Here is a 26844-nt window from a genome sequence, read left to right as displayed (position 1 = left end):
TTTGATTTAAAACAATAACGTGACATTTCAAAACAGTCATGTGACATAGTATACCCGTATATTAACCTCTAGACCCACAATACCTACAGAAGTCTATCCCAAATAACCTGTTTTAATATTTTATTATGGTGTTATCATTGTATTATCAGTGAGTCAAGTGATAACATATTTGAAATTCAGTGCAGGGTTCCCAGTCTACTTCACCCCTTGTAGTTTCATAAACTGTAATGTTTAAAATACTGACCTCTGATAACCATCATAAAAAATGTCATACATGTGGAACAGATATTTGTTATTTGATGCAACTGAACACGAATCATACAGAAGATGTGTGCTAGACATTTATTTGACAACATTTCATTTCAAATCTACAATTTCATTAGAACTCAGAGAAAAATAGATCAGTCATAGTGCTGAATTGAAATGTCAGAATATTTCAAAAGATAGTTGATGAATAGTTACTGGTTGGTGAACAGTCACAGAGTGGAGTATATATGCAATGTCTCCAGTTTGATTCCAGTAGGAGTCATGTTGTTGCATGTCGTTCTACCCTCAGCTTCTTGTCTCTCTATGCACACTAAATAAAACAATAATTAACAAAAAAACAAAAAACATAATGTATGAAATTATTCAGTAAAAGTATTTTGAGATTAATAGAAAATGGTCATTCTATATTATAAGAAAACTGTGTAGAAGTACAGGAGTAAAAGTATCATATTAGTCTGATACATTTTATAGTAAAGTATCCAGACTCTTCAACATCATTTATACCTTAAACTCCAAATATTTGGCTATAAAAATATTACCACTAACATCATTAAAATAATCATGCTATTATTTTTAGTATTACTATTACTGATATTATCACACATAACATGCATACTAGATTTGATCAATAGCTTTATAATTATTGATTATTGACTAGACCTTAGATAAGTCCATAGCATGACATCATCATCATCTATAGATATATTGATGACATCACAGATCAGACTGTTACTTTACTGACACTTGTTCATGTTGAATGTCCTCGACCACAACACAATCATATAGATTCTAAAATTAACTGGGTTCCCTTTACAGACAAAATAGTTTGTTATTATCATCATCATCATCATCATCACGTCTAACTTCATTGTACAAGAGTTACACTGACTTTCCATGGTAAAATCTTCAGATTCTGGTGAGTGTTAAAGTATGGATAGAGTGTATCAGTAAAAGTGTGTGTGAAGGTGTGTATGTGTGTGTTAGTATCAGGATCAAAGAATGACAGCTTTCCTCTGTTCCAGTCCAGCTGGACTCTGATCCTCTTGAAGTTCTGCTTCACAGAGGGAACAGTGACTGACTCTGATGAGGAGTATGCACTGTATTTACCTTCATTTAACCCTATTCTCCAGAAATGACCACCACCAATGTTTCCCTTCCTCTGGAAAGACTCTGATAACACACCTACTGACCAGTATGGATCGTATCCAACCTCAACATCCCAGCTGTGAGTCCCTGAGTTAAAGCCCTCAGAACCCAGTACACAGGGGAACCAGTCAAACCTCTCTGGGTTGTCAGGAAGCTGCTGTCTCTCTCCACATCTCACACGGGTCAGACCATAAGACAGGATGTATTGTGGATGGGCAGTGTTGGGGTCCAGAATGACAGGAGTGTAGAAGACAATGTCCTTCATCTTGTACCAGACTCTGAAGGTCAGGTTGTCCAGGTGTTTGGCCTCGTTTATCAGTGCTCCTGAGCCCGGCTGTGGGTCCTGCAGTTTGAGCTGGACTCTTTCCATTGTGGTCTTGTAGTTCTGCAGGAATGAGATGCCTTCAGCTCTCAGATCCTCCTCTATGGCTCTGATTGTGCCTGAAAGGGTTGATATATTTCTGTTCAGACCCTCAATCTTCTCCTTCACCATCTGACTCTTCTGCTGCTCTTCCTCCCTCAGTACTTTGATCCTGGTCTTTTCTTCCTTCTGTAGAAACTGATAAAGCTTCTTAAACTGTTCCTTCATCTGTATCTCTGTCTGCCAGGTCTGGAACTTAATGTGTTCAGCTATTTGATCATAGTTTGTTTTAAATGTATTAAATACCTTCAGTTTGTCCTGTAAAGGCTTCAGTGATTTCTGGACTTCCTTCTTGTGATCCAGTGCAGCTTCCTCAATGGGTCTGAATCTGTGGTTGGTGTGTTTTTTAGAATCTCGACACACAACACACACTGGCTGTTGACATTTCAGACAGAACAGTTTGAGTTTCTCAGCATGCAGACTGCAGAGAACCTCAGACCCTGTTGAAGCTCTCTGATATCTCTCCTGTATGAAGGCCTCACACACGTTCTTTAGAGCCAGGTTTCTGGGTGGATCCATTGAATGTCTCTCCTTACAAACTGGACATTCCTTTATTACCCTCTCTCTCCACCATCTCTGCAGACAGTCTTTACAGAAGCTGTGGCTACATGACAGGAGAACAGGATCTTTAAAGATGTCACAACACACAGGACAGGAATAATCATCGTCTGAGCGAGACGACCTGGAAGCCATGTTGTCTCTTAGTGAAGCTACAAACACTTTGCTTAAGACAGGAAATCAGCCAGTCAGTCGTGGTAACACGTGGTAACACGTGGTAGAATTTTCCCTGATGTTTACTTTCACTTTGAATTCAGTCTTTTGTTAAAGTCCATTCGGCTGATTCAGCAGCAGTTTCAAGTGGTCTGGGTCAGTATTCCCTCCTGTAGCTGTGGAAAGACAATCTGTTCTCCCTCACTCGAAGTTGTGAGTTTGATCTGAATGTGATTGTGAATCTTACCGTCTGTCTCTCTCTGTGTGTTTTGTCAGTTAGGAGTGTAAGTGTCTGTTTCCTGCAGTGCTTCCTGTCAGTTGAGTCTGGTAAGGGGTGGAGCTTTGACACTCCACAGACTTGTTGAAGACACACACACACACACACACACACACACACACACACACACACACACACACACACACACACACACACACACACACACACACACACACACACACACACACACACACACACACACACACACACACACACACACACACACACTCTCTCTAATATACATTTAATGAGTTTCAAACTTTAGTACAACACTGTCTACTACCTGTCATTAGTAGCAGTTCATAGTTCATGCTTTTGCAATGTGTCAGGACGAGTGTTTTTCACCACGATGCAGATAAGGATCTGTACTATTTGATAAATTAGACACTGTCAATAACAAAGGTTTGCATCCATCCACGGGTACGTTAACAGCTTTAAATGGCCTAGCTCTACCATGCACCTCTGACCTGCTAGTCCCTCTCTGCCACTAGTAGGCCATCCACCCAACAGCTACTTTCAGTTCCTCAAACACAACTAAAAACTAAAAGAGTCGAGATTGCAGATTGGGCCTTCTCAGTTGCTGCCCCCAAACTTTGGAAAGCTCTTCCAACACACATCAAGTCCAGCCCCACCATTGACATTTTTTAAATCAACCTAAAGACACCTTTTTTCCCTTGGTTTTAGGTCAGTCTGAGGGCGATTGAATGTCTAGGTTTTCATAATGACCACTGTATGTAATTAACTCTTTATTCTGTTCTCATCTATCTGTATGCTTTTGTGGTCATTGTAGTATACTGTCTTTTTATGTATTTTTAATGTATTTCTTTTATCTTTTTAGTGTTGCTTTTTCTGCCTTTATTGATAGTATAGATAGTAGTGCTAAATGTGCTATACAAAAAAGGTGACTTGACAGACACACACACACACACACACACACACACACACACACACACACACACACACACACACACACACACACACACACACACACACACACACACACACACACACACACACACACACACACACACACACACACACACACACACACACACACACATACAGACCTGCTGTTCCCAGTTTTCCTGCAGTTCAGTAGATGGGGACTGTCACTGCAAGTGAGATTTATTGGAGCGATGTGCCATTTTTGTTGATGATTGTTTGTAGAAGCGCAGGTATATTATTTTGTCTCCTTTATTTTCTCTGCTAAACAGCAATAAATGAAATAAGTTGAACGTGTTATAGGTTGCAGTTTTCAGAAGGCAATGTCAATAATTGCAATGCAATGTTAGGAAATGGAGGACTTTTAGTGGTTAAGCACCTTGGTTGTACTAGTTTTCATTTTTTATGTATTTGTTTTTTGTTTTTGTTTATTGCAGAACCATTATCACATGGTGTCAGTCATCCATTAAACTATGTTTACTGCACACAAATCTGGCACAGACAGTGCAGTTGCACTGGGGTCTGTGGGGTGGGGGGTCCATGGATAGGCCAGCGTGTTGAGTGGTGAAAATATGCCTGTGTTCAAAGACTAACTGAAATTAAACTCGGCAAAAGGCAAACTCATCTCTGATGGTTTTAATTTGTTTTGGCAAAATTGTTAGTAGCAATCTATAACAAAATATGCATAATTCTACATGAACTATAAATAATCTATTAAAAACTGTTCAATTAAATGAATAATTTCTTATTTTCTTTTATATGTTTCTCTGTCATGCAATGATTATTTCTGGGTAATGTTGTTGTCCAATGTCAACTCTCATGTGATTAGACTATACACCTACAATAGGTGGGAAAACTACCATATGAATGTCAAAGGTCCAGAAATCTGACAGCTGAGCAATGAGAACAATCTTGTCCTTTTTTAAAAGCATTTTATCATACAAAAGCTGTATAAAACTGCCACGTAGCTGGCTTAGCTATTCTTCAAAACTGGATTATGTATGTGAGCCATGTTGGCTATTTAGATTTAGAGATTGTGGTTCATCCTTCTATAACAAGCCATGTGGATTTTGCATAACACAACAAGACTTCTTATGGGTTCGGTAGACAACTAAGTTCCCAATAACAGCTACAGTATATAAAAACCTAACTTGGTTGCTTAGTTGACTTGTTGATTGGTTGACTCATAATGTCATAGATTAATTGCCTTCCTGGAAACTGATTATTATCAGGTTGTCTACCAACACATGAAATTATATGTCATCAAAATAAGATACAGGTCTACTGCCATCTACAGCATTATGAAGGTTTCTGTAGTTATGAAACGAGGCGAATCATTGACCCAAACAAATTAAGTACATTTAAACATTTATTTGACATAATTCCTTAATTTACAAATGCATTTTCAAATCTATAATTTCATTAGAACTCAGAGCGAAATAGATCATCAGTCATATTGCTAAATTATTTCATGCCGTACGAATATTTCAAAAAATAGTTGATGAATAGTTACTGGTTGGTGCACAGTGGACCGTATGGTTACAATGTCTCCAGTTTGATTCCAGTAAGAGTCATGTTGTTGCATGTCTTTCTACCCTCAGCTTCTGGTCTCTCTACACACTAAATAAAATAATAATTAACAAAAAAAAGCATAATGTATTCAGTAAAAGTATGTTGAGATTAATCAAAAATGGTGATTTGATAAGAAAACTGTGTAGAAGTACAGGAGTAAAAGTATCATAATTAGTCTGATAAATGTTATAATAAAGCATCCATACTCTTCAGCATAATTCATACATTAAACCCCAAATATTATAATTATATTACCTCTAACATCATTAAAATAATCATGTTATTATTGTTAGAATTACTATTACTGATATTATTACACATAACATTATAATAGACAGTGGGCACTAGATTTGCTCAATAGCTTTATAATGATTGATTATTGACTATTAGACCTTAGATAAGATCCATAACATGATAAATCATCATCTAGATAAATTGATGACATCACAGATCAGACTGTTGCTTTAAGAGACACTTGTTCATGTTGAATGTCCTCGACCACAACACAATCATATAGATTCTAAAATTAACTGGGCTCCGTTTAAGACAAAATAGTCATCATCATCATCATCATCACCACCACCACGTCTAACTGCATTCTTCAAGAGTTACACTGACTTTTCCTGGTAGAATCTTCAGACTATGAGGAGTGTTAAAGTGTGGAAAGAGTGTGTCAGTGAAAGTGTCTGTGAAGGTGTGTATGTGTGTGTTAGAATCAGGATCAGTGAATGACAGCTTTCCTTCATTCCAGTCCAGCTGGACTCTGATCCTCTGGAGGTTCTGCTTCACTGAGAGATCAGCGATTGACCCTGGCGAGGAGCGTGCTGAATATTTACGTTTAAATAACCTTATTCTCCAGAATTGACCCCCTCTGTGTCCCTTCCTCTGGTAAGACCCTGCTAACACGCCTACTGTCCACTCTGGATTGTCTCCAACCTCAACATCCCAGCTGTGAGTCCCTGAGTTAAAGCCCTCAGAACCCAGGGCACGGGTGATGCAATCAAATCTCTCTGGGTTGCCTGGAAGCTGCTGTCTCTCTCCACATCTCACACTGGTCAGATCATCAGACAGGATCAGTCCTGGATGGGCAGTGTTGGGGTCCAGAATGACAGGAGTGTAGGAGACAATGTCCTTCATCTTGTCCCAGACTCTGAAGGTCAGGTTCTTCAGGTGTTTGGCCTCGTCTATCAGTGCTCCTGAGACCGGCTGTGGGTCCTGTGTGAACTGGACTCTTTCCATTGTGGTCTTGTAGTTCTGCAGGAATGAGATGTGTTCAGCTCTCAGCTCCTCCTCTATGGCTCTGATTGTGCCTGAAAGGGTTGATATATCTCTGTTCAGACCGTCAATCTTCTCCTTCATCATCTGACTCTTCTGCTGCTCTTCCTCCCTCAGTACTTTAATCCTGGCCTCCTCTTCCTCTTGTAGAAACTGATGAAGCTTCTTAAATTGTTCCTTCATCTGCATCTCTGTGTTCCTGGTTTGGAACAAAACATATTTTGCTGTTTGATCATAGTTTGTTTTAAATGAATTAAAGACCTTCAGTTTCTTCTGTAAAGGCTTCAGTGATTTCTGGACTTCCTCCTTGTGGTCCAGTGCAGCTTCATCGATGGGTCTGAAACTGTGGCTGATGTGTTGTTTAGAATCTCGACACACAAGACACACTGGCTGTTGACATTCCAGACAGAAGAGTTTGAGTTTCTCAGCATGCAGACTGCAGAGAACCTCAGAGCCTGTTGAAGCTCTCTGCTGAATGAAGGCCTCACACACGTTCTTCAGAGCCAGGTTTCTGGGTGGATCTGTTGAATGTCTCTCCTTACAAAGTGGACATTCCTTTATTTCCTTCTGTCTCCACCATTCTTGCAGACATGCTTTACAGAAGCTGTGGCTACATGACAGGACAACAGGATCTTTAAAGATGTCACGACACACAGGACAGGAATAATCCTCTTCTAAGTGAGACGATGTAGAAGCCATTTTGTGTCTGAGTGAAGCTACAAACACTCTGCTCAAGCCAGGATAATCAGTCCTCACACTTCCTCTTCTAGAATGTTCCCTGAAGTTTACTTTCACTGTGAATCCTGGTTCTGGTTAAAGTCCATTCAGTTGACAGAGTCAGCAGCAGGTTCCAGTGGTCTGGGTCAGTATTCCCTCCTGTAGCTGTGGAAAGACAGCCTGTCCTCCCTCACTGGAAGTAGTGTGTTTGGTCCGAAGATGAATCGTATTGTCTTTCTCTCCATGTGTGCCGTCAGTGGTAGTGCAGTATAACAACCTGGTTTCTGTCAGGCGAGTCTGGCAAGGGGTGGAGCTTTAAGATGACAGACTTGTTACACACACACACACACACACGCACGCACACACGCAAGCACGCACACACACACACACACACACACACACACACACACACACACACACACACACACACACACACACACACACACACACACACACACACACACACACACACACACACACACACACACACACACACACACACACACACACACACACACATACATTGGTTGCAGGGGCAGACTTAAGGATCTGGAGGGCCCAGGTGAACGGTAGTATGAGGCCCCTGGCTGAGGCTCAGTTTCACTGACCCCGCCCGCAAGCGGGGGCCTCCAAAGACTTTTTTTTAACAGAGTAGATGTAATTTCCTGTATTCTGGAGCATTTTGGGTGTTTATATACTTTTATCAGGCTTTACTAACATAGGATCCATTAAAAAGTGGCTTTCAGATCAGCCTTTCAACCCTGCTTCTCTTAACCCTGTCCCCCTTATGGCATATCCCAGCCCAGGGCAGGTGATTGGGGTCTCCATGTCTGCCATGTACTTCCATGTACTGTTATGTACTGTCATGTACTATTCTCATGTCTTACTAAATAAACTACATCAATCAATGAATCAATGCCTATTAGGCCCATTAAACAATGGTGTTCTTTCCTATTAATTCTTCTAATAGGAAAGAGTATAGCACAGCGGGGCTCATAAACCTTGCTTATAAGCTTAAAATAATGAAGAATGAATCAAATCACTTTCTGCATAGTGATGTGTGTGTAAAGCTTGTATTGCTAAAATGACACATCTTGGGGACAGGATGTTACTGCAATACATACACACGAAAGTTACTGGTTACTGGACACGAAAGTTACTGGACGTCCATTGGGTCATGATAGGGTCTCGTATGACACAGGAGATGTCAACAGGACTGGTCACTCAGTCAAGTGGCAAACAGGATGAAGAAATAGATGAGAATCTAATCCAAATCTAATCTGTAATTTGGTTGTGTTATATCAGAGAACAATTATAAATTATGCTAAAGTGTGATATTAATTATCTGAACTCATTTTACCATGATGTACTCTGATTTTGACAAAAGGGTTATTATTGTGAATTATTGTTGATTTAATTCATTTTTATACTTTGAGACTATGAGTCAGTCCTTCCTTAATATAACTTTTTTGATCCTGAAGAAATAAGCAAGAATGTGATTATGTTTTCGTTTATTTCATTGTTTTATGACCATACTCATACTGTAGTATAATTATTTGTTTGAATTGTACTCAGCTTGAGAGATGTAATGTATGGGGCTGTTTGTGCAGCAGTGACAGTGGAGCAAGGAGGAAACAAAAGTTGATTAAATGACGACATTCAGTAGGAAAGTACATAGCAGGTGTATCCTGTACTTTGGGCTGGTGAAAGCAGATTACCACACACACAGGCACAATCGTTCACATAGATTGCTTAGGGTGTGGGGCCAAGACGCTGCTGCAATACACACATATAGATTAGGTGTGGCAGGAATGCTGTGATAAAAGTATGTGGCCGTTACAAAACCACAGGGGGGTCAAGAAAGAGGATCTTGACTGTAATGAAGCAGAGAAGCAGATCTAATGCTGGACACAATGAAAATTATGATCTTTTGAAAAATGCATTGATCAGGCTGAAGTATGAAACTAACTAAAAGATATGTGTACAACATGTGATTGTGATAATGAGATGGGGAGATGTGATCTGATGCTTATATAAGTGATGTAATTAATTGTTTATTGTAATAGAAATGTGGAAGTAATCATGACTGATTGTTTTATGTTAACAAAGGACATCTGCATTTCAGTTTGGTTCAAAGTTAAACATTACCCTTTTAAAGTGATGATGGGAGAACTAGACTAAAGGTAATGGGGTCCGCCCCCAAAATTTGATAAACAACAATTGAGGAACCAAATTGGGGAATGGCAAAAAAATGCAATTTGGACATATGAAAATGAAGATTATGTAATGTTGTAATTTACAGCGGAGTAAGAGTATAAATAGTCTGAGAGTCCCATAAGCAATTCAGACTCCCAGGTCTCAGCTATTACACGTGCATCTGGCTATGACAGGACTGCACAGGGACGGCATGTGTTCGTTACTTTTAACCTGTCTGGTTGTAGTGGCACAAAATGCATTTCTCTTTCAGCCCTATATTAACATATGGATTGGACGGAATGCATTGATACAAAGACTGAATGCACTACCACATCGTCAGGTGAATGGCCCATTCACGTGTGATGAGTCAGACATTGAAAGAGCATAAATAACCTGTTCACCTGGAGCAAAGTAGAAACAACCGCAGTGTCTATAAACAAACCCTCATTTCTTTTGAATAGTGACCATCACACAGTGACATGAGCTGGTTGTTGAGACCAATGTCTCCGGGCTATGGTCGATGCCTACACCCCTGCCCGACCACTTCGGTCTGCCACCTCGGGGCGACTGATTGCCTCGTCACTCAAGGGTCCTTCTGGCCGATCCACACGGTCACGACTCTTTTCTGTTCTGGCCCCACAGTGGTGGAATGAACTTCCCACTGATGTTAGGACAGTAGAGTCACTGCCCATATTTCGCCGCAGGCTGAAAGCCCACCTCTTCAGGAAACACTACCCTTCCTCTCTGCCTGACCTACTTGTTGTTAACTAGTTGTACGAACGCTTGTTTTCTATTGCTGTATTGTTTATTGGATCTTGTTTAGTCGATACACTTATTTGTTTTAGCTCATGCTCATTTGATTTAGCTATTTTTGTCTCATCTGTTTAAGGAAATAGGTGACTGATATATTGCACTTTTACCTTAGCGCTAGGTATACTCTTGGTTGCTTGTTTTTGCAGAAAATGCACTAAAGACTTCTGGTGATTAGTAGTTTTCGTTCCCTACCTATGTTGAATACACTTATTGTAAGTCGCTTTGGATAAAAGCGTCTGCTAAATGACTGTAATGTAATGTAATGTAATGTCTCTTGTTGGCTAGCATTAGTTATGGAACTGTGTAAAAAGGTGTTCCTTCTGTTTGAACAAGACAGGGAGTCTCAAGCACATCCCGAGCAGCTGCTCCAAGGCACTGGGTGAGAAGTGCTGTCACTGGACACACGACCAGGTCCTCAAGTCTATCACTGAGGCATTCAGCAAGGATATCAAATCAAAACAAGGGACTTTTATTAACATTTGTGAGACAATGTAATCTGTCTATCCGAAGGCCCTGTACTACTGTCATACTGTACATGACATTTAAGATGTAACCCTATACCCAGGAAGTGTGACAGAATGACACAGAAAGGTTTTGTATCTCAGTGAATTTGATGAACACAAAGCTATTACTGATTGTTGCTGATTGTTGTATGGGCTTTGTCCTTGGTAGTGCATACATACCAGCTATTATTCCAGTCATAATGACATAATAAAACATCTTCATATGATATGCTAATCTGATATGACACAATAGATATTCAGCGGGCAGGGATCATATCTCTCTGACAGGTCATATAATGTGTGTCAATATGTCCTGCAGCCTTGTTGTCCTGACATACATTTTTGTACTGGCTGGATCCATTGATATCAATGTAAATGTTCCCCTGCTGTTATTCCGATGTATTTATCAGGTTCCCCATGGAAGAAAATTATGTAATCTCAGCTGAATATCAGTAAAAAAAACAAAAATGTAAAACAAACGTGACATTTCAAAAGAGTCATTTGACATAGTATATGTCCTCCAGAAGTCTACATCCCAAGTAGTCTCGTGTGGCCAGACTGTTGCCTCCCACAATTTTCAAAAGTTTCCGATCATACAGTCTGGGACTCGGAAGCTCTGATCATGATTAAAATATAAATCGGATGTGAAGCCTCCTACCCACTTCCGTTTCGTCTTTACAGTCGCACACATTTATCCTAAAATAAATCAAAATCATCTAAGCATATATAGCTTGCTGCTTAGCAGGAATGGAATTTGAAAAATAAAATGTAAAGATATTTTAAAATATATTTTCGTGAACGGAAGTGCCAGCTTCCTCTCTCGGATTTCGGGAGGTGTAGTTCCAGACTCTACATAGCATCCGGAAATTGTGGAATAGTTGTCTGGCTACGCGAGACTACATCCCAAGTGACCTGTTTTAATATTTTTATTATGGTGTTATCATTGTATTATCAGTGAATCAAGTGACTGCAACATCTTATAGTCTTCCTCACCCCTTGTGGTTTCATAAACTGTTTATGTTTAAAATACTGATAACCATCATATAAAATTACATAATTTATTTATTTGATGCAACTGAACTCGAATCATACAAAAGATGTGTGGATTTATTTGACTTACATAATTCCTTCATTTACACATTTCTTTTCAAATCTATTAGATTAGAACTCAGAGCAAAATAGATCAGTCATATTGTTGAATTATTTTATGTTGTAAGAATATTTCAAAAGATAGTTGATCATTAGTAACTGGTTGGTGCACAGTCACAAAGTGAACCATATGGTTTCAATGTCTCCAGTTTGATTCCAGTTGGAGTCATGTGTTGCATGTCTGTCTAACCTCAGTTTGCTGTCTCTCTATGCACACTAAATAAAACACAATGAACAAAAAGAAAGAAAAATAAATGTATGAAATGATGCAGTAAAAGTATTTTGAAATGGTGATTCTATTTTATAAGAAAACTGTGTAAAAGTACAGGAGTAAAAGTATCATATTAGTCTGATACATTTTATAGTAAAGTATCCAGACTGTTATAATTATAAAACAATATAATGTATACCTTAAACCCCAAATATTATAATAATGTTACCTCTGACATCATTACAATAATAATGCTATTACTGATATATAATAGATCAATAGCTTTATAATTATTGACTAGACCTTAAGATCCATAACATGATGTCATCATCATCTAGATATATTGATGACATCACAGATCAGACTGATACTTTACAACAGACACTTGTTCATGTTGAATGTCCTCGACACAATCATATAGATTTTAAAATTAACTGGGTTCCCTTTAAAGACAAAATAGTTTGTCGTCGTCATCATCATCATCATCATCATCATCATCATCATCACGTCTAACTGCATTGTTCAAGAGTTACACTGACTTTCCCTGGTAAAATCTTCAGACTATGAGGAGTGTTAAAGTATGGAAAGAGTGTATCAGTGAAAGTGTGTGTGAAGGTGTGTATGTGTGTGTCAGTATCAGGATCAGAGAATGAAAGATTTCCTCTCTTGCAGTCCAGCTGGACTCTGATCCTCTTGAAGTTCTGCTTCACAGAGGGAACAGTGACTGACTCTGATGAGGAGTATGCACTGTATTTACCTTCCTTTAACCCTATTCTCCAGAATTGATCACCACCAATGTTTCCCTTCCTCTGGAAAGACTCTGCTAACACACCTACTGACCAATATGGATTGTCTCCAACCTCAACCTCCCAGCTGTGAGTCCCTGAGTTAAAGCCCTCAGAACCCAGTACACAGGGGAACCAGTCAAATCTCTCTGGGTTGTCAGGAAGCTGCTGTTTCTCTCCACATCTCACACTGGTCAGATCATCAGACAGGATGTATAGTGGATGGGCAGTGTTGGGGTCCAGAATGACAGGAGTGTAGGAGACAATGTCCTTCATCTTGTTCCAGACTCTGATGGTCAGGTTGCCTAGGTGTTTGGCCTCGTCTATCAGTGCTCCTGAGACTGGCTGTGGGTCCTGCAGTGTGAGCTGGACTCTTTGCATTGTGGTCTTGTAGTTCTGCAGGAATGAGATGTGTTCTGCTCTCAGATCCTCCTCTATGGCTCTGATTGTGTTTGAAAGGGTTGACATGTCTCTGTTCAGACCCTCAATATTCTCCTTAATCATCTGACTCTTCTGCTGCTCTTCCTCCCTCAGTGCTTTGATCCTGGTCTTTTCTTCCTTCTGTAGAAACTGATGAAGTTTCTTAAACTGTTCCTTCATCTGCATCTCTGAGTGCCTGGTCCGGAACTTAATGTGTTCTGCTGTTTGATCATAGTTTGTTTTAACTTTATTAAAGACCTCCAGTTTCTCCTGTAAAGGCTTCAGTAATTTTTGGACGTCCTTCTTGTGATCCAGTGCAGCTTCATCAATGGGTCGGAATCTGGTTGGTGTGTTTTTTTGAATCTCGACACACAACACACGCTGGCTGTTGACATTCCAGACAGAACAGTTTGAGTTTCTCAGCATGCAGACTGCAGAGAGCCTCAGAGCCTGTTGAAGCTCTCTGTAGTCTTTTCTGTGTGAAGGCCTCACACAGGTTCTTCAGAGACAGGTTTCTGGGTGGATCCATTGAATTAATTTCCTTACAAACAGGACATTCCTTTATGACTTTCTCTCTCCACCAGTGCAGAAGACAGTCTTTACAGAAGCTGTGGCTACATGACAGGACAACAGGATCTTTAAAGATGTCACAACACACAGGACAAGAATAATCCTCTTCTGGGTTAGTCGAAGTGGAAGCCATTGGATTTGGAAGCTGCAAACACTCAAGCCACCAGTCAGTGGTGGTAACACTCCCTCTTCTAGAGTGTTCCCTGAAGTTAACTTTCGCTGTGAATCCTGGTTCTTGTCCATTCAGCCGACAGAGTCAGCAGCAGGTTCCAGTGGTCTGGGTCAGTATTCCCTCCTGTAGCTGTGGAAAGACAGTCGTCCTCCCTCACTGGAAGTTGTGTGTTTAATCTGAAGGTGAATCTTATTGTCTCTTATGAGTCCGATAAGGGGCAGAGCTTTCACTCTTTCATGTTTGTTATTAAACAGCTGTGATCAGGGTATTTATGGTAAAACAGGTTTTTAATGGATGGCAAACCCCGGGAGAAAAGGTCACAATTTGTTGTAAATGAATCTTACAAGTCTGCTTTCATATCCTTGTGGGACAAGAGCAATTTTTCATTAGATATTCCCCTTTTACCTTTTTTAGGGCATTTTTTTTAATCCCACAATTTTTTAACCCATTGTTCACCCACTGCCAATGCCTAAGCTTGTAATCCTGGGCACTACTCTCCCTCTGCCAGCCTGGGGAGAGCCCCGAACTGAGCTCATGCTTCCTTCAACGCATGAGGAGTGAGCAGGCCGTTTCTTATCACCTGACATGGGGGAGTAGGATGTAACGTGTGGAAGGAACACGTTATTCCAACCAGTTCCTTTCCCCTCCATCAGGTGCCCCGGCTGACCAGGGGGAGGCAGTATAGAGACCAGGATTACTGCATGTTTTTTGTGAGGGTACCTACCCTAGGAGACACGGGGAGAACATGCAAACTCCGCACAGAAAGGCCCTTTCGCCAACCCCACATAGGGTATGGGCACTGATGACGCGGAGGAGAGAACACGGCAACGCGCCCCCCCGCACCCACAGCGTCCTCGAGGGAATCGAACCCAGGACCTATAGCTGTGACGCAGCCCAAACTTCTGAGGGGGGCATGTAGGTCTTTCCCCAGAAAAAAAATACACAATCTTATGCTGGCATGCTGACATCTTCACGACATTCGACTTATTCAAAGGATCCCTTTTTATTCATATATAAAACTTCTCTAATTCAGTTTTTTATACCTCATTAGTCATCCACTTTATATTAATACTGTTTGTTTATTAGATTTTCATGTCAATAATTTTTGCTGCTGTTACTGTTATTGAAAATGATACTCAATCATAGCTTCTGCTGCTACTTATTTTGAAAAAGAGCTAAATCCTGTCTGCTTCACCCAGAAAGAGACATAATTCGACATAAAAACACTATATCTACAATGCAAATTAACAGGGACGTGCATAGACATTTTAGGCGGCAGGGACTCAAGAACAAAAGGATCAAAGGTCATCCCACTGTGTAGAATCACACAACACAAAATGTATAATATTAGTCTGATACACATAGGCTGCTATTCCCACAGTGATGTTGTCACAGCCCCACCATTCATAATCACACACTATATTCATAACATGAGACCTGTTTATATTCTAACGGCACATGTCATCCCATGAAGAAACCACAGATTTGACATGTTTTCATGATAGTAATGCAGTCAGTCAGTGTTCAGGCGTTTAGACCAATTCTTCTTTGAGAAAGTTAGGAAGGATACAATTTAATGTCATTCAAACAGACACATTCTTATGTCCTAAGTGTGGCTGCATGGTTCATTACCTACAGATTGTATTGTGTGCAACCAGTAGAGCTGTTTATCCCAAACACACACAAAACCCCCCAGCAGAGCTCATGATCAAAACATGTTTATCCCAAACACACACACACACACACGCACGCACGCGCGCGCGCGCGCACGCACGCACGCACGCACGCACACACACACACACACACACACACACACACACACACACACACACACACACACACACACACACACACACACACACTGAATATAATACACATAATAGCGTATGCTCCAAATATTGCATTGGTTGAATGAGATGTATCAAAGTCAGTTTGAGTGTGTGTGTGTGTGTGTGTGTGTGTGTGTGTGTGTGTGTGTGTGTGTGTGTGTGTGTGTGTGTGTGTGTGTGTGTGTGTATGTATGTATGTATGTATGTGTGTGTGTGTGTATGTGTGTGTGTGTGTGTGTGTGTGTGTGTGTGTGTGTGTGTGTGTGTGTGTGTGTGTGTGTGTGTGTGTGTGTGTGTGTGTGTGTGTCTGGGTGTGGGCAGCGATAGGAGATGACCCGGGCTGGTCCTTAGATGCTCTTTCTCTCTCTCTCTCTCTCTCTCTCTCTCTCTCTCTCTCTCTCTCTCTCTCTCTCTCTCTCTCTCTCTCTCTCTCTCTCTCTCTCTCTCTCTCTCTCCCTTCAAACTTCTTCAGTCTTTGGGGCTGAAGTCAACGTTGATCACAGATTGTCACCTATCAACCTGTTCACCACCGCCAATGGCCTCTTGGGAGCGCTGCCCACCCAGGGTCAATGTGGAATGAATGAGTCAACTCATCATCCTCTTCACTTCTCTTCAGGAGATTGTGTGGCTGCCTGTGTTTAGATTCTATTGCACCTTATATCCATTTTCTTCCTGATCTCATGGAAAGGATGCAAGAAGGTGGTTTAATTTTCTAACCAGTCTGTTCCAGCCTTGTTCACTTTAACCATGTGATTCATGTGGTCTTTTTGACTCTTCCCTCAGGCTCTCTTATTTCTGTTCAGTTTTTGTGATGGTTCTATACGTTATACTTATATGTTCTACAGCAGGCAATTGAAGAATCATTATGAAGGTTTCTGTACTTTTTAAACCAGTCAGATATTTGACCCAATAAACAAATGAAGTACATTTAAGCATTTGTAAATGGTGATTCATTTGACTGATTGCTAAGATGTGGGGTTGCAGTCTCAACAAAATTTCACAAATATTCCATGAAAGTAAGCGTTCAAACAGACATAATCACACGCTTGTTTTTCTTTTCTTTTTGGGATTTTTTATTTATGAAAGAATATATTTTGATATCTAAAGCTGTGAAAAGGAATAATTTAATAGAGTTAATTAGAAATAAAATACCAGAGAGCTGTGTTCAGTCCAGCAGTGGTTCCCAAACTGGGGATCGGGACCCGCAGGAGGGTCCCCAAATTATTTTGGGGGGTCCCCAGAGTATTAGCTTAATGTGCAACATTGTTCTCTCACAGTAAACAAACCAACATCTATCCGCACATTTCTAACCCTAACCCTAAGTTACAATTTAATGACTTTAACACCTTTTTAATACCAAATTGGCCAAATTGTCAAATATTACGTAAGAAACAGGCAAACATTGTGAAAATAGCCGATCTACAAGCCCACACCGCCTTGCACTGCGAGGTGTTGTGAGTTTGTAGTTCGGCTATTTTCACAATATTTATCTGTGGAACCGATCAAACTAAATGTAATGCCTACAATTGCAAGTGCTTGCCAGGGTGGGGGGTCCCCAGTTCAAAAAGGATTATTTTGGGGGGTTGTGACCTGAAAAGTTCGGGAACCCTTTGCAGTACAAATCTCCTCATATCAGGAGGCCAGGAGGCATACCCCAATAATGAATGTCAATCCCTTCATTAGAACCAATTAGAACTAATTGGCCAGTTGGCGTGTCTTTTCTGTCTCATTGACAATATTATACTCATCTCTGATCCAAGTGATATAAAGAACATTGATGTACATTTTGTTTTAGTTTTTGCCAACAAAACAAATAGCTGTTCTGTCAGCCAGAGGTGGCAATCAAAGGGTTATGTTTTGGACACAACTGTCTTAGAAGAAGACAAATAATGTAAAAGCACAAAAGTATTGGCATTATGAATGGCCCATTTCACAATTTTCTTCAAAATATATTACAAAAATGTAGGCTAAAATAGTGTTTAATTTAGGTTTTGTAATAATAATCTGAATCGGCAAAGAAACTAGTAACAAAAGTTAAAGTCAAATAAAGTTAGTAGAGTAAAAAGTAAAACATTTGCTGCTGAGATGTAGAGAAGAGGTAAAGTATCAAGAACTAGAAACACTAAAGTAATTACCTTGAAATTGTACTTTTTAGTTACTTTACAACATTGATCATCATCATCATCATCAGCAGCATCATCAGCATCATCATGTCATCATCATAGCTGAAAACTATAATGCATTAGCACATCAATGGGCACGTCGCTTACAGTTTGTGCTGAACTAAATGCCAACTTTTGCCAACCGACTACCAGTCTGTTGCAATCTGTTGTAGTCTGAAGTAGTCTGTTTGATGGAGAGTCACCTTATTTTTATGTTATCCCAGAGTTACACTGACCTTCCCTGGTAACATCTTCAAAGGGAGAGTATCACCAATGTGAAGGTATGGAAAGAGTGTGCCAGTGAAATTGTGTGTGAAGGTGTGTATGTGTGTGTCAGTATCAGGATCAGAGAACGATAGCTTGCCTTTGTTCCAATCCAAGTGGACTCGGATCTTCTGGGGTTTCTGCTTCACTGAGAGAACAGTGTCTGACCGTCTTGAGGAGGAGCGTGTTGTGTATTTACCTTCATCGAACGCTATTCTCCATAACTGACCTAATCTATTTCCCTTCCTCTGACAATACTCTCCTAACACACCAAGTCTCCAATTTGTACTGTTTCCAACCTCAACATCCCAGCTGTGAGTCCCCGAGTTAAAGCCCTCAGAACCCAGTACATTGTACAGGCGGTCAAATCTCTCTGCGTTGTCAGGAAGCTGCTGTCTCTCTCCCCATCTCACACTGGTCAGATCATCAGACAGGATCAGTTGTGGATGGGCAGTGTTGGGGTCCAGAATGACAGGAGTGTAGGAGACAATGTCCTTAATTTTGATCCAGACTCTGAAGGTCAGGTTGTCCAGGTGTTTGGCCACGTCTATCAGTGCTCCTGAGACTGGCTGTGGGTGCTGCAGTGTGAACGGTACTATTTCAAATATGGTCTTGTAGTTCTGCAGGAATGAGATTTGTTCAGCTCTCAGCTGCTCCTCTATGGCTCTGATTGTGTCTGAAAGAGTTGTTATGTCTCTGTTCAGACCCTCAATCTTCTCCTTCATCATCTGACTCTTGTACTGCTCTTCCTCCCTCAGTACTTTGATACTGGCCTCCTCTTCCTCTTGTAGAAACTGATGAAGCTTCATAAACTGTTCCTTCATCTGCATCTCTGTGTGCCTGTTCCGGAACTTAATGTGTTCTGCTGTTTGATCATAGTTTGTTTTAACTTTATTAAAGACCTTCAGTTTTTCCTGCAAAGGCTTCAGTAATTTTTGGACGTCCTCCTTGTGATCCAGTGCAACTTCATCAATGGGTCTGAATCTGTGGTTGAAGTGTTTTTTTGAATCTCGACACACAACACATGCTGGCTGTTGACATTCCAGACAGAACAGTTTGAGTTTCTCAGCATGCAGACTGCAGAGAACCTCAGACCCTGTTGAAGCCCTCTGTAGTCTTTTCTGTGTGAAGGCCTCACACAGGTTCTTCAGAGACAGGTTTCTGGCTGGATCCATTGAATTAATTTCCTTACAAACAGGACATTCCTTTATTATTTTCTCTCTCCACCAGTGCAGAAGACAGTCTTTACAGAAGCTGTGGCTACATGACAGGACAACAGGATCTTTAAAGATGTCACAACACACAGGACAAGAATAATCCTCTTCTGGGTTAGTCGAAGTGGAAGCCATTGGATTTAGAAGCTGCAAACACTCAAGCCACCAGTCAGTGGCAGTAACACTACCTCTTCTAGAATGTTCCCTGAAGTTTACTTTCGCTGTGAATCGTGGTTCTTGTTAAAGTCCATTCAGTAGACAGAGTCAGCAGCAGGTTCCAGTGGTCTGGGTCAGTATTCCCTCCTGTAGCTATAGACAGTCTGCCCTCCCTCACTGGAAGTTGTGTGTTTAATCTGAAGGGGAATCTTATTGTCTTTTATCAGTCCGGCAAGGGGCGGAGCTTTCACTCTTTCATGTTTGTTATTAAACACGTGTGATCTGGGTATTTATGGGAAAACAGGTTTTTAATGGATGGCAAACCCCGGGAGAAAAGGTTACAATTTGTGGTAAACTTACAAGCTCTAAATCTCGGTGGGCAGAGTCTGCTTTCATATCCTTGTGGGACAAAAGCAATTTTTCATTAGATATTCCCCTTTTACCTTTTTTAGGGATTTTTTTTTTATCCCACAATTTTGTAACCTATTGTTCACCCACTGCCAATGCCTAAGCTTGTAATCCTGGGCACTACTCTCCCTCTGCCAGCCTGGGGAGAGCCCCGAACTGAGCTCATGCGCATGAGGAGTGAGCAGGCCACTTCTTATCGCCTGACACAGGGGAGTAAGACGTAGCGCTTGGAAGGAACACCTTATTCCAACCAGTTCCTTTCCCCTCCATCAGGCGCCCCGGCTGACCGGGGGGAGACAGTATAGAGACCAGGATTACTGCATGTTTTTTGTGAGGGTACCTACCCTAGGTACCTACAACACAAAATGTATAATATTAGTCTGACACACATAGGCTGCTATTCCGATTCCGTGATGTTGACACACACCATTCATAATCACACAATCATAACATGAGACCTGTTTATATTCTAACGGCAGTTACGGCACATGTCATTCCATGAAGAAACCACAGATTTGACATGTTTTCATGATATTAATGCAGTCAGTCAGTGTTCAGGTGTTTAGACCAATTCTTCTTTGAGAAAGTTAGGAAGGATACAATGTAATGTCATTCAAACAGACAGATTCATATGTCCTAAGTGTGGCTGCATGGTTCATTACCTACAGATTGTATTGTGTGCAACCAGCAGAGCTGTTTATCCCAAACACACACAAAACCCCCAGCAGAGCTCATGATCAAAACATATTTATCCCAAACACACACACACACACACACACGCACGCACGCACGCACGCACGCACACACACACACACACACACACACAGACACACAGACACACACACACACACACACACACACACACACACACACACACACACTGAATATAATACACATAATAGCGTATGCTCCAAACATATTGCATTTGTTGAATGAGATGTATCAAAGTCAGGACAGGCTTTTGTTTATTATAGACAGGAAACAACAGCTAGAACAGAATTATCGTCTCAGAGTGCACTTTGACCATTTAACTTGCTTTACAAGTGCAGCTCTCATTAACCAATTCACTCACACCAACGGCAGAGGCAGCCATGCAAGTCACCTGCCTGCACATCATTCAAGATGCTTCTACACACAGTGAGGAAGAGTGTTTTGCACCACGATGCAGATTAGGACATCAACAGACATAGTCACATCAAGAAGACAGGAGAGAGACAGTCATCTGATACATTTTAAATAGAGCTTGTAAGTCCACAGGCTAATAAAGGATATGTGCTTTTAAAGATTCTAGTTGATGGCAGTGATGTATAATGTTGGTGGGCGTGGCTAGATGTCAGTGGGAAACACACAGCCGATCATGCAGGAGATATCAAACCTGTCACGGTCTGTCTCTCCACCTGTCAGTTTCTCTCTCTGTCTGTATCTCTGCCTGCTTTCTGTCTTTTTACTCTGGCCACTTGCACACCTGTCTCCACTCCTCGTCAGCCTTGCAGCTGCTGTTCTGTGTTGCTCTCCTACCTTTCATGTAAAAATGTGTTGTTTGTAATAAATATTACTGGACTTGACCTGCCGGTCTACTTGTCTGGGTGCACACCTGACTCACAACGTGACAGTGGAAGAGATTGAGTGACCAGGAGATATGGAACACCTGTTCACCTTAAAGGGATAGTTCACCCCAAAAAAAAAATCTTCTATCGATTAGTCACCCCATGGAGACTTGAATTAATGGATATTATTTTGTTTTTGTCGCATTCCTAAGCCAATAATTTGATGACCGGTAGGAGACAGTAAGGAGACTAAAAACTAGTTTAGTTGGTCGAACTTAATCTCCTGTAACACTCTGCAAAGCCAGCAATCTGTGTCTTATGTGTTGTTGCCACAACATAACTACTGAACCATGTCAGGTCACCTGTCCTCTTCAATAGATTTGGTCCGAAGGATGGTGCTGATAAATGACACAAAACAGTATATTATGTCTTAATGGATAAAAAAAGTGTACTAAATGTCTAAAATTAAAATATTATGCACCTTTTGTAATAAACATATACAAATCTGGCTTATAAGAATGACCCTATAATCAGAAATTACTTGATATAAATTCTCTGTAATTATGACTGAGTGGTTTAACGTTCTTGAATCTCACAGAGGAGGTCATTATCAGAGCCAGAGACCACACTCTCCAACAGACAGCTGTGGGAAGACCTACTGGTCTAGAGAAAAACCTCCTGACTTCAGTAATGAACCTGGACCTTCACACACAAAGTAAGATCACCGGTCTCTTGATTACATGTAGTAGGCCTTGGACAAATAAGAGAATAGTTGATAAGGATATATATCAATTTGTGGTAGCGTTGAGTTTTGAAGAAAAGTGTTAAATAGCTCTATATTCTGATAGTACTCATTGCTATAATGTTTGTTCAGTAAAAGGAGTTAATTAAAAGCTTTAAATGGCCTAGCTCTACCATGCACCTCTGACCTGCTAGTCCCTCTCTCTGCCACTAGTAGGCCTTCCACCCAACAGCTACTTTCAGTTCCTCAAACACGACTAAAAACTAAAGGAGTCGAGATTGCAGATTGGGCCTTCTCATTTGCTGCCCCCAAACTTTGGAAAGCTCTTCCAACACACATCAAGTCCAGCCCCACCATTGACATTATTTTAAATTAACCTAAAAACACCTTTTTCCCCCTTGGTTTTAGCTCAGTCTGAGGGCGATTGATTGTCTAGGTTTTCATAATGACCACTGTATGTAATTAACTCTTTATTCTGTTCTCATCTATCTGTATACTTTTGTGGTCATTGTGGTATTTTGGCTATTTATGTCTTTTTAATTTCTTTCTTTTTTCTTTTTTTGTTGCTTTTACTGCCTTTATTAATAGTATATAGTAGATAGACAGGAAATGGGGAGAGAGAGAGACGGGGAGTGTTTGTAGAAGCGCAGGTATATTATTTTGTCTCCTTTATTTTCTCTGCTAACAGCAATACATTAAATAAGTTGAAAGTGTTATAGGTTGCAGTTTTCAGAAGGCAATGTCAATAATTGCAATGCAAAGTTCTTTTAGTGGTTAAGTGCCTTGGTTGTACTAGTTTTCTTTTTTATGTATTTGTTTTTAGTTTTTGTTTATTGCAGAACCATTATCACATGGTGTCAGTCACCCATTAAACTATGTTTACTGCAACAAATATCTGGTGCAGACAGTGCAGTTGCACTGGAGTCTGTGGGGTGGGGGGGGTCCATGGATGGGCCAGCCTACAATATGTTGAGTGGTGAAAATATGCCTGTGTTCAAAGAAGAACTCAAATTAAACTCGGCAAAAGGCAAACCCATCTCTGATGGTTTTAATTTGTTTTGGCAAAATTGTCAGTAGCAATCTATAACAAAATATGCATATTCTACATGAACTATAAATAATCTATTAAAAACTGTTCAATTAAATGAATAATGTCTTATCTTCTTTTATGTTTCTCTGTCATATAGGCCTATGAAATGATGATGTCTGGGTAATGTTGTCCAATGTCAACTCTCATGTGAGAAATGTGGGAAAAACACCATAGGAATGTCAAAGGTCCAGAAGTCTGACAAGGTGAGCAGTGAGAACAATCTTGTCCTTTTTAAAAGCATTTTATCATACAAAAGCTTGTATAAAACTGCCACGCAGCTGGCTTAGCTATTCTCCAAAACTGGACGATGTGTATAGGCTACAATGTGAAATAAATATTTAGAGACTGTGGTTCATCCTTCTATAACAAGCCATGTGGATTTTGCATAACACAACAAGACTTCTTATGGGTTAGGTAGACAACTAAGTTCCCAATAACAGCTACAGTATATCAAAACCTAACTTGGTTGCTTAGTTGACTTGTTGATTGGTTGACTCATACTGTAATGTCAGAGATAAATTGCCTTCCTGGAAACTGATTATTACCAGGTTGTCTACCAACAAATGGTAGCTAAATGAAAATATATGTCATCAAAATAAGATACACGTCCACTGATGTCAGCACTACCATCTACAGCATTATGAAGGTTTCTGTAGTTATGAAATGAGAAGAATAATTGACCCAATAAACAAATGAAGTACATTTAAACATTTATTTGACATAATTCCTTAATTTACAAATGTATTTTCAAATCTATAATTTCATTACAACTCAGAGCGAAATAGATCATCAGTCATATTGCTAAATTATTTCATGTCGTACGAATATTTCAAAAGATAGTTGATGAATAGTTACTGGTTGGTGCACAGTCACAGAGTGGACCATATGGTTACAATGTCTCCAGTTTGATTCCAGTAGGAGTCATGTTGTTGCATGTCTTTCTACCCTCAGCTTCTTGTCTCTGTACACACTAAATAAAATAATAATTAACACAAAAAAAAACAATCTATTCAGTAAAAGTATTTTGAGATTAATCAAAAATGGTGATTCTATTTTATAAGAAAACTGTGTAGAAGTACAGGAGTAAAAGCATCATATTAGTCTGATAAATGTTATAGTAAAGTATCCAGGCTCTTCAACATAATTCATACATTAAAAACCCCAAATATTATAATGATATTACCTCTAACATAATTAAAATAGTCATGTTATTATTGTCAGAATTACTATTGATATTATTACACATAACATTATAATAGACAGTGGGCACTAGATTTGATCAATAGCTTTATAAGTATATTGATTATTGACTAGACCTTAGATAAAATCCATAACATGATATATCATCATCTAGATATATTGATGACATCACAGATCAGACTGTAAGAGACCCTTGTTCATGTTGAATGTCCTCGACCACAACACAATCATATAGATTCTAAAATTAACTGGGTTCCCTTTACAGACAAAATTGCTTGTTATCATCATCATCATCACGTCTAACTGCATTGTTCAAGAGTTCCACTGACTTTCCCTGGTAAAATCTTCAGACTATGAGGAGTGTTAAAGTGAGGAAAAAGTGTGTCAGTAAAGGTGTCTGTGAAGGTGTGTATGTGTGTGTCAGTGTCAGGATCAGAAAATGACAGCTTTCCTTCATTCCAGTCCAGCTGGACTCTGATCCTCTGGAGGTTCTGCTTCACTGATAGATCAGCGATTGACCCTGGTGAGGAGCGTGCTGAATATTTGCATTTAAATAACCTTATTCTCCAGTATTGACCCCCTCTGTGTCCCTTCCTCTGGTAAGACCCTGCTAACACGCCTACTATCCACTCTGGATTGTCTCCAACCTCAACATCCCAGCTGTGAGTCCCTGAGTTAAAGCCCTCAGAACCCAGAACACGGGTGATGCAGTCAAATCTCTCTGGGTTGCCTGGAAGCTGCTGTCTCTCTCCACATCTCAGACTGGTCAGATCATCAGACAGGATCAGTCCTGGATGGGCAGTGTTGGGGTCCAGAATGACAGGAGTGTAGGAGACAATGTCCTTCATCTTGTCCCAGACTCTGAAGGTCAGGTTCTTCAGGTGTTTGGCCTCGTCTATCAGTGCTCCTGAGACCGGCTGTGGGTCCTGCAGTGTGAACTGGACTCTTTCCATTGTGGTCTTGTAGTTCTGCAGGAATGAGATGTGTTCAGCTCTCAGCTCCTCCTCTATGGCTCTGATTGTGCCTGAAAGGGTTGATATATCTCTGTTCAGACCGTCAATCTTCTCCTTCATCATCTGACTCTTCTGCTGCTCTTCCTCCCTCAGTACTTTAATCCTGGCCTCCTCTTCCTCTTGTAGAAACTGATGAAGCTTCTTAAATTGTTCCTTCATCTGCATCTCTGTGTTCCTGGTCTGGAACAAAACGTATTTTGCTGTTTGATCATAGTTTGTTTTAAATGAATTAAAGACCTTCAGTTTCTTCTGTAAAGGCTTCAGTGATTTCTGGACTTCCTCCTTGTGGTCCAGTGCAGCTTCATCGATGGGTCTGAAACTGTGGCTGATGTGTTGTTTAGAATCTCGACACACAAGACACACTGGCTGTTGACATTCCAGACAGAAGAGTTTGAGTTTCTCAGCATGCAGACTGCAGAGAACCTCATACCCTGTTGAAGCTCTCTGCTGTATGAAGGCCTCACACACGTTCTTCAGAGCCAGGTTTCTGGGTGGATCCACTGAATGTCTCTCCTTACAAAGTGGACATTCCTTTATTTCCTTCTCTCTCCACCATTCCTGCAGGCAGACTTTACAGAAGCTGTGGCTGCATGACAGGACAACAGGATCTTTAAAGATGTCACGACACACAGGACAGGAATAATCCTCTTCTGGGTGAGACGATGTAGAAGCCATTTTGTGTCTGAGTGAAGCTACTAACACTCTGCTCAAGCCAGGAAATCAGTCCTCACACTACCTCTTCTAGAATGTTCCCTGAAGTTTACTTTCACTGTGAATACTGGTTCTTATTAAAGTCCATTCAGTTGACAGAGTCAATTGGTTCCAGTGGTCTGGGTCAGTATTCCCTCCTGTAGCTGTGGAAAGACAGTCTGTCCTCCCTCACTGGAAGTAGTGTGTTTGGTCCGAAGATGAATCGTATTGTCTTTCTCTCCGTGTGTGCCGTCAGTGGGTACTATAAGTATAACAACCTGGTTTCTGTCAGGCGAGTCTGGCAAGGGGTGGAGCTTTCAGAAGACAGACTTGTTACACACACGCACGCACGCACGCACGCACGCACGCACGCACACACACA

The 26844-nt window shown here is 40.6% G+C and overlaps 2 protein-coding genes and 1 pseudogene across 3 annotated transcripts; all 3 read right to left on the bottom strand.

Annotated features, from left to right (window-relative positions):
- Positions 1-395: 395 nt before the first annotated feature.
- On the bottom strand, positions 396-7310 carry LOC308098635 (nuclear factor 7, brain-like; the record flags this gene model as incomplete). Its single annotated transcript, XM_080447044.1, has 2 exons — positions 396-2553; positions 5930-7310. The coding sequence occupies 2 exons, from the start codon at positions 7308-7310 to the stop codon at positions 1133-1135; spliced, it is 2802 nt and encodes a 933-aa protein (XP_080303170.1). The 3' UTR covers positions 396-1132.
- Positions 7311-12490: 5180 nt separating this feature from the next.
- On the bottom strand, positions 12491-26447 carry LOC308098634 (annotated as a pseudogene). Its single transcript has 2 exons — positions 25064-26447; positions 12491-14209 (listed from the first exon to the last, which is right to left on the bottom strand). The product of its transcript is annotated as an uncharacterized misc_RNA (transcript).
- LOC308099110 (nuclear factor 7, ovary-like) lies at positions 16956-19950 on the bottom strand. Its single transcript, XM_080447705.1, has one exon. It carries the CDS (start codon positions 19749-19751, stop codon positions 18354-18356), a length of 1398 nt encoding a protein of 465 aa, XP_080303831.1. The 5' UTR covers positions 19752-19950; the 3' UTR covers positions 16956-18353.
- Positions 26448-26844: the final 397 nt, after the last annotated feature.

The sequence above is a fragment of the Gymnoscopelus braueri genome, assembly GCF_963280865.1.
Source record: "Gymnoscopelus braueri genome assembly, chromosome: 13".
In the NCBI taxonomy this organism is placed as follows: Eukaryota; Metazoa; Chordata; class Actinopteri; order Myctophiformes; family Myctophidae; genus Gymnoscopelus; species Gymnoscopelus braueri.
The sequence above is the reverse complement of the archived record's forward strand: the minus strand, read 5'-3'. Positions and strand labels throughout refer to the sequence as shown.